We start from the raw sequence: 14,352 nt of genomic DNA on the forward strand, positions 1-14,352 counted from the left end.
TTTGACCTATAAATTGCTTAGTTAAATTACAATTATTAGTAGTACAAAATATGTGAGGAGAGTAGTTGTAAGCCATTGAATAATGTTTGGTTGAAGTTTTAAAAATTAATTAAAGTTGGGGTTGAAAAAGCAATTAAACTTTATTGACATAAATGGCTCAATTAGTTAAGTGTTTTATGTTTTATGTTAAAGTACAGATGAATCAGATAGAATTTAATGGACTAGATATGAACTTAACTTGTAACGAATGAACATAAAAGAGTGTTGCTGTTATTAGTTGTTCCCAATAATAATTCATGTTTCAAAGATAAAACTTTTAATACTTAATAATGAATAATAAATGATTTTTTAAAATTTTACGTTATGACTGATATTTTAATTATCACCTTAATTTAAACGTAACAGTAGAAGACTTTTCACCTGTATCACATAGAACCATATAATTTTATCTACTTACATTAATTCTAATTCTTCTTAAGGTCTAGAATTTATATAGAGCATTGTATTCTGGCCTATAAATCAATTAGTTAAATTACTAGTAACACGTAATATTTATGAGAGTCGTAGGCATTTGTATAATATTTGAATTTTTTTTTTTTTTAAAATATTAGATAAATTTGGGGAAAAAGTGAGTAATTGTCAACTCAAATTATTTGAAGTTGAACTTATCCCCAGAAATTATTACGTGTAGATATTTACGACGAACTCCTACCTATTTTTAAGTTCTCATTTTCTGCTCACCTACCCTTGATAATTATTTGGCCAAATGAGCTAAATACGACAAATAGAAGATTGCAGGCATTTAAAATTATTGCAAACAAGTTTAATAAATTTCCTAAAACAATTTTTCCTAAAATTGATAAGCAGATTAAGCAATGGAGGAAATACAAGAAAATTGAGGGGTCAAAGGTACAAAATTACCCATTACCGTTAAAAAGATGCTCTTGTCTAATATGCGCCGTGAATGATGTACGCACCAACGTGATTATGTACACGTGTCGTGATTTAATAAGCTCACACCACTGTCCCCACGCTGGAGAAGGTTACGTTTGGTTCGCCTGCCATGTCTGTCAGCTTCACATATGGTGGACTTCTTATTATTATAACCTTTATGTATGTCTACAGTACTTTTAGAAATTTAATAAAGGCTTAATACATGATAACCCAATAAACTTAGGAGCAAATTCTAATTAGACACTCGCACTAGGTTTGTTCTAATTGAACATCTGAATATAAAAAAGTATTCTTATTAAATATACGGTTCAAATTTTTTATTTTTTATTTTTTTGCCGCTTATTATAGCTAAGTAACTCATATAAAATATGTCATCTTCTTTAAATATACATATTATCGTCAATTGGAATAGGATTGGACAAATACATATAATTAAAGAATGTGATATATTTTAAGTATTTAACGTATTTACATAATTAACGCTTGAGAATATAGACAAAAGTTTTTTAAAACTTAAATCGAAAGTGTATTAGAGAAATATTTTTATTATGTGTTCAGGTCTTTGGCAAATTTAAGGGGCTGTAAATATAATTAAGCCTTAAAAAATGGTACTAGTACTTAACAAATCTATGAAATTTAAGTAAGTTAATTAAGCCTTAAAAAAAAGTAGTAGTAAACAAATCTATGAAATTTAAGTAAGTATTCTCTTTATATTAAAGTTTTTTCTTTTTGGGGAATAATTGGCTTGCTATATTATGTAAGTGGTTGGCTTGGGAGTTTTTGGCTCTTCTGGTGCACCAAAGTGTCCACAAATTTACACCACTTTCAAGACTGAGGTATGCAATAATAAAAAAAGCCAACAGCTTTTTCAATTCTTGTTTCAATCCCAGTTACCTTTTTTCTCTCACAAACCCACCTTTTTCTTACAATTGTTGTGAAATTTTACTGGCTTTTTTTCCTTTTTTGTGTTAAAATTCATTTAAGCATGGTTTTAAGCTGGTTTTTCTGGGCCATTCTTTATCAGCTTTTTCAGTAGAGTTTCAGAAAAGTTCTGCTATTTCTGAGCCTTTTTTTTTTTTTCCAGTCTTCAAGAGATATTCTCTTGCTTTGTTTTCTTGAAGCTCCAAACTGGACTAGTAACAACTGATTGCAGATGATGTTTTCTTTTTGAAATTCAGGTGCCTCAAAATTAAATCATTTCATTTCCTTTCCTACTCTTGGAAATTAGTTGTATTCTATGGAATTGATTGTATGTGTGTGTGTACATAGTTTTTATCAACTGAGAGTTATATCTGGGATCTGTTGTTTATAATTTGTCTGCATGTCAAAACATGGGATAAAGATTTAAACTTTAAATTTTTTTATTGTTTTTATGTCAAAAAATGGGATATAGATTTAAACTTTACAATCGTTTTTATGTCAAAAATGGGATAAAGATTTAATCTTTACAATTGTTTTTATGTCCAGAAATGGGATAAAGATTTAAATTTTGCAATTGTTTTTATGTCAAAAAATGGGATAAAGATTTAAACTTTACAATTGTTTTTGCGTCAAGAAATGGGATAAATATTTAACTTTGCAATTTTTTTGGTGTCAAAAAATGGGATAAAGATTTAAACTTTGCAAAAAAAAAAAATTTGTGTCAAAAAATGGGATAAAGATTTAAACTTTGCAATTGTTTTATGTCAAAAAATGGGATAAAGATTTAAACTTTACAATTGTTTTTAAGTCAAAAAATTGGATAAAGATTTAAACTTTTTTTTTTTTATGTCAAAAAATGGGATAAAGATTTAAACTTTGCAATTGTTTGTATGTCAAAAAATGGGATAAAGATTTAATCTTTTAATCTTTACAATTGTTTTTATGTCAATGCAGTTTTCTTGAGCTGTTTGAATCTATAAGGGAGCTGGAAAATGAATCCCAGCTTGAAAAAACCAAGGGAATCTATGGATTTATCGAACTCGTCCGAGTTAACTCAGCCGACAGCATTTCCAGATGAGGTGTTAGAGAAGGTGTTGTCTCTTGTGGAATCCCACAAAGACAGAAACTCAGCTTCATTGGTTTGCAAATATTGGTATAATGCTGAGAGATGGACAAGGACTAAGTTGTTTATTGGAAACTGTTATTCAGTCACTCCTGAGATTGTAGCAAGGAGATTTCCTAAGATTAAGAGTGTTACTCTTAAAGGGAAGCCTAGATTTTCTGACTTTAATTTGGTTCCAGAGAATTGGGGTGCTGATGTTCAGGTTTGGCTTGATGTTTTTGCTAGAGTTTACCCCTTTCTTGAGGAGTTGAGGTTGAAGAGAATGGCTGTTACTGATGAGAGTTTGGAGTTTTTGGCTAAATCATTTCATGGATTTAAGGTTCTTTCTTTGTTGAGTTGTGATGGTTTTAGCACTGATGGGATTAGTAGCATTGCTACTTACTGCAAGTAAGATCATCTGTTTTCCTTGTCTATCTTTATCTTGTTAACAATGTCAAGTAGCAAATGCATTAGTTCATATTTTTTTGTTGAATAAAAACCTTTTTTTTTTCTTGAAATAGTTTTATTTGGTTGTAACCGGTATTTCTAGCATCTGAGTTAAGATCTTAGTTTTGTTATGGAGGATTTAGAATTCTCTCAAGGCAGATAGAGGAAACAGTAGTGTTTAACTAGGTGGTCCAAGGTAATTATTGAAGTAATGGAGGACAAAACAGTAGACCCATGTGTCTGGATGTGGAATGGTTAAGAACCTTGTATTTTCAATTGTGGGTGAAGAAATAAAGTGGCATGTTCTTGGCTTGGGCCATGTTATACGCCTGTTTATCTTGTTATGCACACATTAAAAAAGAAAGAAGGAAAAAAAGAGGGAAAAAGTATAAGTGGAAACTGGAATTGTTCCACTTTATGATTTCTTTTCCTCTTCTTTTTTATGTTACTTTCATGATGTGACATTGACCTGTTAATGAGCATTAATTGAGGGAATTCCTTGATGTTATTGTTAGGCACAAACAACTCTTTTTATTGGTCAATATAGAGTTTCTACTTTAACCTAGATTCCATACTATATTTTTGATCTTTTAACTTGTTAATGTCACCTCTTCATGCATGGAGCTTCAACTAGTATATTACTCAGTATATATGCTGTTAAATTGTCGCCTAGATTTATAGCAAGACTGGGTTATTATGGTTCATGAAGCTGTCACGCTTGATTGTTGTCTTAGCAATTAAGGAAGGTATTGACTACTGCTCATTGATGGCCCATGCAATTAGGATTCTGATTTTTAAGTATTTCCGTGTTTATACCATCACAAAGTTCCAGAATGTCATTTTGTTTTGTGGCGCTTAATTGATGCTTAATCAGCATGAATCCAAGTTATCTTAATTGCAATACCAATCTAAATGTTGGTTTCCTTGGCAGGAACTTGACGGAGCTGGACATTCAGGAGAATAGGATTGATGATTTTACTGGTAGTTGGCTAAGTTGTTTTCCAGATGACTTTGCATCACTGGAGGTGCTAAACTTTGCTAGTCTGGACAGTGAGTTCAGTTTCGATGCTTTAGAGAGACTTGTCAGTAGGTGCAAATCACTGAGGGTTCTGAAGTTGAACAAGAACGTCACCTTGGGTCAATTGCAACGCCTGCTCGTCCGGGCTCCTCAGCTGATGGAGCTGGGTACAGGACCCTTCGTTCCGGAGCTCACTGGTCGGCAGTATGCAGAACTTGAAAGTGCATTCAGCAACTGCAAACATCTCCACACTCTTTCAGGTTTATGGGAAGCGACTCGATATTTACCAGTTCTTTATGCAGCCTGTGCTAGCCTGACTTTCCTCAACTTGAGCTATGCAACCATTCGGAGTAATGAATTTTCGAAGCTTCTTGCTCATTGCCCAAATTTAAGACGCCTCTGGGTAAGGATGTAGCTCAGACTTTTTAACGTTTTACGTGATAAATCCTTTCGTGATGAGGTCTTAGGTATTGACTCCTAACATTTGACATTTTGTCAAGGAATGACACGAAGAGATCTTTAATTTTCCCATCTACGTGTGTTTATTCCCTAACATTTAATAAAATTCCTGTTTGGGATGAATGTTAGCTTCAGCCTCACATGATGGACTGATCAGGACTATCTGCATGCTTTTAAGAGGATATATTACCTGTTTATCACTTTAGTAATAGGGGGAGGAGGTACTATATTCACCATAATCTGTCTGATGACACTATATCTTTCAGCTGATATATCACGGGGGCTGTTTGTGTGCTCATAGAGGCACACTTGTTCTTCTTCTGATGAACTGTTGTGCTCTTCAGAATAAAAGACAGGAGCGTTAACAAAGATTTCCATTGCAGCTGTAGTCGTTAACAAAAATATTTCCATTCCAGCACGAACTATTTACTAGAAAATAAATGCCCGACCCTGTTCTCTTTGTTGTCTACTGAAGTTAGCACTATTTCGTCTTTTTAATTTAAACTGCTCTGTGGTTGTTTTCTCTGGGGGATAAGTATTCCAGAGATGCTAATCACCTTTTTTATCATGGTAATTCCATTTTCCTCCCTTCAAGGTGTTTATGCCTGATCTTGCTGTTATAGGTCCTTGACACTGTTCGAGATAAGGGATTAGAGGCCGTTGGAGCCAACTGCCCTTTGCTTGAAGAACTGCGAGTGTTTCCTGCCGACCCTTACGAGGAGGATATAGTCCATGGAGTGACGGAGTCGGGCTTTGTGGCTGTGTCTGCTGGTTGTCCTAAGCTTCAATATGTTCTCTATTTCTGCCGGCAAATGACTAATGCTGCTGTTGCAACGATAGTGCGTAACTGCCCTGATTTCACTCATTTTCGTCTCTGCATAATGAATCCTGGCGAGCCAGATTACTTGACAAACGAACCCATGGATGAGGCATTTGGTGCAGTGGTCAAGACTTGTAAAAAGCTCCAGAGGCTTTCTGTTTCTGGGCTGTTAACTGACCTGACCTTTGAGTATATCGGGCAGTATGCCAAAAACCTTGAGACACTTTCAGTGGCTTTTGCTGGGAGCAGTGACCGGGGTATGCAGTGCGTGCTTGAAGGGTGTTCTAAGCTGAGGAAGCTGGAGATAAGGGATTGTCCGTTTGGAAATGCAGCACTTCTTTCTGGAATGGAGAAGTATGAATCAATGCGGTGTCTTTGGATGTCAGCTTGCCGTGTCACCATGAATGGTTGTAGAATGCTTGCACAAGGGAGGCCTAGGTTGAATGTCGAGGTTATGAGAGATGAGAATAGTGATGACCTCGCTGATAAATTATATGTCTATCGTTCTGTAGCTGGGGCACGAAGGGATGCTCCACCTTTTGTTGTAACTCTCTAGTACAAAGAAACAGGAGTTCTGGTAAGCTCCTTCCCTCGCTCTCTCTCTCCCTCTCAAAGGAAATTAATACATAGATATGCTGATGATGCAAAGTTTTATTTATATCTATAGGTGTTGCACTGGGATACCCATGTATTTCAGCTGGCTTTATTTGCTGCATGATGTTCGTAAAGGCGGAAGAGAGAAAGTAAGTGTACAATGGACTTTGATACCTTTCCTTATGCTGCATTTTCTATGTGTTTTACTTGGAGAAGCTTTGAGATTTTCAAGGAAGACAACAAAAGGGATGTTTGAGCTCTTGCTGAACTAATGCATTATGAGAAAGAACCCATGCGATGATTCTCTTGCAGTTGGTGAGACCTTTGGCCATTGCAAATGGTGATACGTGGATCAGGGATGAGAAAACTGGAATGAATGGCCACATGACAAAGTTGAGAAGTTGAATTCAGCAAAACGTGACATTGGAAAATCTGAAGAGTGCTGAAGTTTTTTCTGGCTGTTTGGAAGCAACAGAAAACTTAGACGTTGAGCGCAAAAATCTCACAACAAAGAGCAAGATGATGAATGCTGGTTCGATGACGCATTTGTTTTTTTAACAATAAGCAGTATAATCATAAAGAAAGAAAAAAGAAACGAGTCACAGGTATTATCATGTAACTTGAATGATGGTGATTAGGTCTCACAGACTTTTAAGTCATTTGGCCAAAGTGACAATGCAAAAGAAAAGAAACCATGGTGTTCGTTTTTTTACATGTGATTGCTGTGCTTCGTCAGAATAAATTGGTGTTGCATTTTACTAGGTAGTTAGTTTAATTCAAGGCATTTATTCAATTTCCTTTGCTTCATCCATAGCGCTTAGTAAATGCAGCTTTATCCATGAACTCCAGCTTAAGTATAATTATTAATCTTGCAACTACGCCATCTAAATGCAAGTGTCAAACTCATAAGCTATTCCTTCTAATTTGGTTCTGCCGAAATCCAATTCAAAATCTTAAAAAGAGTATTTGAATAGTGGTATAGCAAGCATTGTGAGTGGTTTAGAACTCTTTTATTTTTGTCCTAGATTAAATGATTTTAATTTGACTTTACATGGTTATGTAAGACAAGAAATGCAAGTTGTTGGTCTAGCGTTTAGCGAAAAAACTGCAGTTTCGAAAAGCTTAAAAAAGAAAGTAATAAAATCAATTTGGAACAATTTTATTGGATAATGAAAGCTGCCTCCTATTCAACTCAAATCCTTTTTATTGTAGTATAAGTAAAATAAAATTTTACGGCATTTGCTGATTATATCAAACCAATGATAATATGAAATGTGTCTTTCGAATAATTTTATTTCCTACTATAATTAAGTACATTATTTGGTGTATATAGTGAGTGCATGTGGTTTCCTATATTGAGATGATCATCTTAGTTCAGGATTCATTCCATTTCATGAACTTTTAATATTGGGGGAAAGGGTAAGGATTACAATCCACAAATTGTATATAACTGTGATAGTGTTAATTTTTTTTTTATTTTTTTTACTTCGCCTTACGATCTGTTCTTCAGTCCTACAGACTAAATTTAGAATGGTATGATGTCTGTATCCTTTCTAGTTCTCATATATCACTTTAAAAAAAGACGGGTAAGAGTTTTTAATTCTTCTTCTATATGAAATACCAGAAGTTTTATTGATCAAATGCCCTCTTTTTTGGGCTTAGAACCCAGCAGTATAATCGAAATAGGATCAAATGAAATGGATATGAAATAAGAATTTTTAGAGGTCTTTTCTCTAGAGTTACTCGTAAAAGTTTTTCTGAATGACATAATTGTCCGATACAAAGTTCCTCAACTTTAAAAAGAAAACGAACTCTTGTAACTAATCCTATCAAACAAATCGAATATATTCCATTTGTTATCCATATGAAATATATTCCATTTGTTATCCATATTCTCTATTCCTGAACGACATAATTGTCCGATACAAAGTTCTTGGATTCTGTCATTTTTTCCTCTCCTTCTCCTTTCCTTCAGTAATTAAAAGAATATTTGAAGAGAAAATATTGGGTAATAGCTAAAGATGCAAAAAAAATCTAGGTGAAAATTGCAAAAGATCGCATTGTCCAGCTGACATTTTCCCATCGTAAAAGTTTTTTTTTTCACAACTCTTTCAGCTCAATCGATCGCCCTTTTTTCTTTTTTTTCATGATGAGTTCCAATTTACCCAAAAATAGAAAAGTTTTTTCTAAATAGGAGGTTCCAAACTGTACATCTCATTATGAGCGTACAGTAAATAGGTCTTCTTCTGGTATAAGTTTACACAAGTATGTTAAATGAAAGATCACTTAACATTTAACAAGAGAAGACTAAAAAGGGACACCTATATGAATTAGTTTCTGGTATTTTAGGACTTAAATTATAGTCTCTTGAGTGATCTTCTAAGGAGATATTAAGGTAACAGATTGTGATTCCTTGTGACTCTATAAGTAAGTTCTGAATGGCCCTTTTTTCACAGCCAATAATAGTAAAGTTTAACACCATGTGAGTTTAATGATATAAAAGGAAAATTTCTCAACCATGATAAAGTCCTTAGAATATAAGGAAATTTCTCACCATTATAGAGTCTTTAGAATATTCATACTTTCTTTAAGTCGAAGCTATAGCCTATATGAATGGTCACTCCACTGCTCACATTCCCAATGATAGTGTTAATTTTCATTCTTGTCACATGCAATTGGAAAAGCAACTCTATTGACTAGCAGTTGCATGTATATGAAGCAACAAAATTCAGTTCGTGGAAATTTTAATCAAAACTTCCATGTCAAATAATTACACTATCATCTTTTAAGCCTATTTGTATTCCTTGGAAATTTTACTCAACTTCATCAGTTCAAATAATTACTATCATCTAAGCCTGTTTGTACTACTTGAAAATTATGTTTGAGTTTAATACACAGATAATATATATTTTTTATACTATCAAGTTAACTTATATATAACAAGAGATAATAACAACCTTGATCCTAAAAAAAATACTACGACTTTGCTATAAGCCTATAACTAGTTAAATTACACTGATTGTGTTAAATTAAATCCTTATCTAATTATTTGAATTTCAAAATTGTAGTAAAGTTATGACCTATAATTATTTATTATAATAAATACTTAAATCAAATAACATGAATTATTGTGACAATAATTAGTTAAGTAGATGAAACTTAGCCTACACCATAGTCCATCTTAGTTCATACGGAAACGCACACGCGGATTAAAATAAATGATATAATTAATTAATCACGTAGCATATATTTGTCGCATCAGGTTGGGTGGCAATTCAAAGGGTCCAAGCAAAACGTACCAAGGGAGTGTATGGTATGGCGATTTCTGTTTTTCTCATATTTGGTTATCGAAACTATTATTTAAAAACATATTTTCAATGAAAATAAATTTCTTAAAAATAAAAAAATTGACTTTTATCGTAGGAGTATGCAGAACAAGATCAACAGCATTCCACGCTCATTGTCTCCTCTCCATATCCCAACACCCCTACCCCACTACTGCCACCCCACCCTCACATACTTTCGTAGTGTTTGCCTAGATTATACATAAATGCTTTTGAGACAACATTTTCAACTTATTTATCAAATGTCAAAATCAATAAGAATTTTTTTTAGTTTTAGAAGCATATTTTTTGTAAAAAGTATTTTCCTTTCCTACTAAACACACCCTAAATGCTAGTTGTGCATCCTTGAGTACTAGTCTTATATAGGCAAGCCAAATGGAGGACGATGTGATTGAACAAAATTTATTTATAGAGCAGTCCATATCAAGGGATACGAACCAACTAATCTGGATCCACTATATCAAGAACCTCAACTACAACTTCGCATATAAATCTTGTAATTAGTTGGCCTTTCTATTTTCATTGATATCTATGACTTTTTTCTTTTCTAAAGTGAATATGTTCACTTACCCATATCCCCGTCAACCCTTTCTCCCCTCAAAAAAGGGTTGAAATGTATATTTATATAATATGAGTTTAAGTTCGATTTAATTCTTTATATCGTTGATGTAATTGTTTTTTCCCCAGAATCATATTACTTATAAGGTAATTATAAATAAATCACTATGATAAGCATTTATTGGTACCTGATAAAAATAATATTTAACATGCTACTACAAATTAAATCATATAATTAATAAAGAATAATATTTACATGGCTGTGTATATATGGTAGGCTTCAGGAGTCAATCAATTAGAGAATCATAATGCAATTTCGATTTACTTTTTCCTAAGTACTATTATTGTACTATTTTATTCTGCAGACCTATTATTTGACTAGAGGATTATGGTTCATTGAAGGGGGATATGCACTTTATATTGGTGTATGTGGCTTTTCTCTTCAAAGCTAAGGTATATATTTTGATTTTGTGTAGGGCTTTTGGTTCATTTCACTTCCTCCTCACTCAAAGTCAAAAGGAGGGTATTAATTCAACATATCAGGCACATAATCACTCATATTTCCTCTTAAAAGTATGTCCTTTTCTACCTAACATTTCATGAGCGTTAAGTTAGCACCACATCATATATTACACTGTTTGTTTTGCAGCTATATACAAAAATATCAGATATCCAGAATGATCAGAATTATAATTTTCTATATGACAATAGTTTGGTGTATCACCATTATTCGGGATAAGTGAAAATTCATAGTTTGTAATATCCGGGATGATTGACATATACACTGATAATGTAGCAACTCTTTACGTATTGATCATATAATTTAACATATTATAACAACTTAAATGACTTTTTATTTCAGATTAACAATTAATGTTTATATATGGAGTTAGTTGAAATATCCTTCTAGTTATCTGATCATGTGTAAGTATTTTTTATACTTTAAGTGCAAAAAATTTAAATCATGTTCGGAAAAGCTCCATAGGAGACGATGCTTGTACTGTTTTCTCTTTTTGTATTTTTTTATTTTTTATAAGTGGCATGCAAATAATTCTTGATTATTTTATTTGTATTTGATGATAAACTCCATAGATTTAGACGTAACTTCGTACTATTTTGTCCCTTTTTATAAGTGTCATGCAAATAATACTTGATTATTTTATTTGTATGTGAAATAATTAAAAATAATATAGTTGATGAATGATAATGAGCATATATGTGCTAACTCTTTAATCTAAAATGAAGAGAAATTAGTTGGACGCAACAAACTTTTCTCAGATTAAAAGGCTAAATATTCGCACGCTGGCCTTCAAAGGGAGTTCTGTAATATTATTAACAAACGGAAATTATTATATCATAAAAAAAGATAAGAAAAATATTAGTAAAGTAATGCATTTTTCAAGCATTTAGGCAGCTAGGGCAAAAGATAGTATAGAATAATATTCCGTGACCAACAGAATAATGGCTATTTTTGTCATTACCTGATAATACCATGTTAGTACTAAATACATATCTAATCATATTAAAAGGAACTTTTTAACTTTTTTTTTTGTTTGCACTTCCTCCTCCTCTAAAAGGGTATTTTTCTTCTTTTTCTTGATGTACGTGTTCTAAATTTGTTTGATGAGTTTGCGTATTACTCCATCTGTCCCAATTTAGGCACAATTTTAGTTTGTCCAATAAAAATATTATCTTTCTATATTTAAAAATAATTTAAATTTAAAATTTCTATTTTATTGTTTAATGAGATGATATGTAGTCACACAAATACTAAAATTTATTTTGGATTACAACTTTTAAAAATCTTCTTTTCTTTCTTTTAAAAATCTTCTTTTCTTTCTTAAATTTTTTGCTCAATCAAACAATGTCAACTTATAAGACGTATGAAGTACTTTTTTCCACCAAACTCTCGGGATAAAGTAATTATTCTCTCTCTTTCTCCGGGACCATAACATTCCTCTCCCCGCTATTTAAATCTCTAAAGAATTAATAAAAGACTTAATTTATATATATTGATAGTGTAAATTAGAAGCATTTTACATTGTTAGTATATTTAATAAATTAATAACAGGTTATTAAGTATCAAATTAGGCTTGTTATAGATAGATGGCTACCATTAATGCAGGTTACTTTGACCTGAATAGTGTGAAACTTTTTTCACAACACAAGTTTAACTCCACACAAATGGTTATTCATGTGGGTGCCAATTAGTTTGTTTAGTGAGTAGCAGCTTTTGAATTTGTTAAGGTCATCTCACCAACCAAGCCACAAAAAGGTAATGCAATTTTATCAAGAAAGATTGAAAAGGTGACAAGCCAAGGATTGGGAATAACATATGGGGTTCACATGCATGTTGGGCTAAGTATTTTGTCATCTCTTTCTATTGTTTTTCAGGCCAGCGTCCACTATCCGTGTTGACATCTCAATTAATTTAAATTTGTGTTGCGTAAAATTCATTAAAGGAACGCTCCTTCCCAAAGTTTTTCCCATTTCCAAAGTCCAAGCCTGAAATATCTAATTAAAAATAAAGAAATTTTATCCATTCAAGTATCATCTCAATTGCCATAATTTGTAATTAATTGAAAGCTACAGTATGGTTTTCTTTATCTGTCTAGCTGGCTAGCTTTTTACCTAATATTATAGAAAAGGAGAGCTCTAATTAATTAGAAAGATGGTCCATTACAACTTATGTTTTTATTCTTTCGTGTCAAAGTTTTATTGCTCTGTCAAATGTCAGATCTTCTGTATGTAACTCCACCCTTTCTTTCCTAAGTAATGTACAGAACTACTTTTAACTTTTAGCCATTGAAACTTCCTAAAGTCTACAGCAATTCATGACACAAAATCCAAATGCAGGGAGGTTGGCCACTTCTCTTTCCTATATATTGTAATCTAGGGTTTGTTCTTGAATTCTTTATGTCATTTCTACTTATTTGAAGATTACAATGATTTTAATACATCAAAGAAACATTAAAAATATAAGAAATATATCAAAAGTAAGATCAATTGTAGCACTATTATTGAAGATAACATAAAGTAAATTAATTAATATATGTTTTCTTTAATAGCTTAAGTTTTTCGATAAAATGCATAGTCACTAAATTTAACATGGTAGCATAGCAATTGTAGAGGTCCTGAGTTACGTTGAAGTCTCACCCTTGACACCACCCGGTATTAATTAGAATCTAACCGTACTTGACCCATGAAAAAAATTAAGTCCTCGCGTGAGAGCTTGAGAGCACGTATTAAAGATATGAGTATGAAGTACATAGAAATGAGTAATATGTCACTAATAATTTAAGCTTTTAGCATAGCTGGACACATACGTGCTGATAGTGGATGAGAACATTTGATGATGTAAAAATGACTGCATAAAATTAAAGCCTATAAAGTCATAAATGTTTAACTCATTTGTCCAAATCCTTGAAGGTAAATTTACGTTATCCCTATTTTTTCAATTAGAGCTAGCATAAATGTGTCCCTCTCCCAAAAAGGACCTTTTCTTTTTTCAAAATGTGTAAATATTAAAACTTAGTGCTGTCTATCGATACATTAAATGAAGCACGCACTTGGGAAAGATTCCATATAATTTTCTATTTGTTGCTAAAAGATGAACCGAAACTTTTCATACACTCCTTCTTGTCCTTAAATAGTTGCATTATTTACTATACAAGCTTAATTAAGAAAATTATTTCGGTAAACAAACATGTAAGAATTACCCTATTATCTTCACATTGTCGTATGGGTATCATGTTCCATCTAAGGTTGTAAGGTTGTTGACATTAAAGTAGAGCATGTAACAACAGTATATGAGAAAAATAATAGATAACAAACACGCGAAAGCAACAATATAGAAAAGAACAAAAAGAACATCACAAGTAAGATCCCTTGTGAAGCTACCATGCTTTTGCAACAATGAAAGCCACTGTTTGTGGATCAAACCATTTCATCATAAGATATGAAATATAGACTGATATGATTTCTTCGTCTTTAATTAGAGGTCTCGTGTTTGAATTTTGGAAAGAAAGAAATTTTGAGAGGGAGCGCTTTCCTTAGCCTTACACGCAGTGACAAAACTAGGAATTTTATCAATGAAAATCAAAATATGAAAAAGTAAACATACGAAAAAATCAAG

General features: G+C 32.5%; 1 protein-coding gene across 4 annotated transcripts; it reads left to right on the plus strand.

Moving 5' to 3' along the window:
- Positions 1-1,633: 1,633 nt before the first annotated feature.
- Positions 1,634-7,073, plus strand: LOC132046174 (protein TRANSPORT INHIBITOR RESPONSE 1-like). Of its 4 annotated transcripts, XM_059436747.1 has the most exons (6): positions 1,732-1,790; positions 2,039-2,132; positions 2,830-3,385; positions 4,356-4,845; positions 5,525-6,298; positions 6,389-7,073. In XM_059436747.1, the coding sequence occupies exons 3-5, from the start codon at positions 2,868-2,870 to the stop codon at positions 6,275-6,277; spliced, it is 1,761 nt and encodes a 586-aa protein (XP_059292730.1). In that variant the 5' UTR covers positions 1,732-1,790; positions 2,039-2,132; positions 2,830-2,867; the 3' UTR covers positions 6,278-6,298; positions 6,389-7,073. The 4 variants fall into 4 exon arrangements, with proteins under 4 accessions (XP_059292726.1, XP_059292730.1, XP_059292736.1 ...); XM_059436743.1 differs by lacking the exon at positions 2,039-2,132 and having other exon boundaries at positions 1,634-1,790; XM_059436753.1 differs by lacking the exon at positions 1,732-1,790 and having other exon boundaries at positions 1,807-2,132; positions 5,525-6,306; positions 6,398-7,073.
- Positions 7,074-14,352: the final 7,279 nt, after the last annotated feature.

The sequence above is a fragment of the Lycium ferocissimum genome, chromosome 2, assembly GCF_029784015.1.
Source record: "Lycium ferocissimum isolate CSIRO_LF1 chromosome 2, AGI_CSIRO_Lferr_CH_V1, whole genome shotgun sequence".
In the NCBI taxonomy this organism is placed as follows: Eukaryota; Viridiplantae; Streptophyta; class Magnoliopsida; order Solanales; family Solanaceae; genus Lycium; species Lycium ferocissimum.

Coding starts and splice junctions, on each gene's coding strand:
- LOC132046174 (XM_059436743.1), top strand. CDS start 2,868: ATGAATCCCAGCTTGAAAAAACCAAGGGAATCTATGGATTTATCGAAC. Junction 3,386..4,355: donor AGCATTGCTACTTACTGCAA/GTAAGATCATCT, acceptor TTTCCTTGGCAG/GAACTTGACGGAGCTGGACA. Junction 4,846..5,524: donor CAAATTTAAGACGCCTCTGG/GTAAGGATGTAG, acceptor TTGCTGTTATAG/GTCCTTGACACTGTTCGAGA.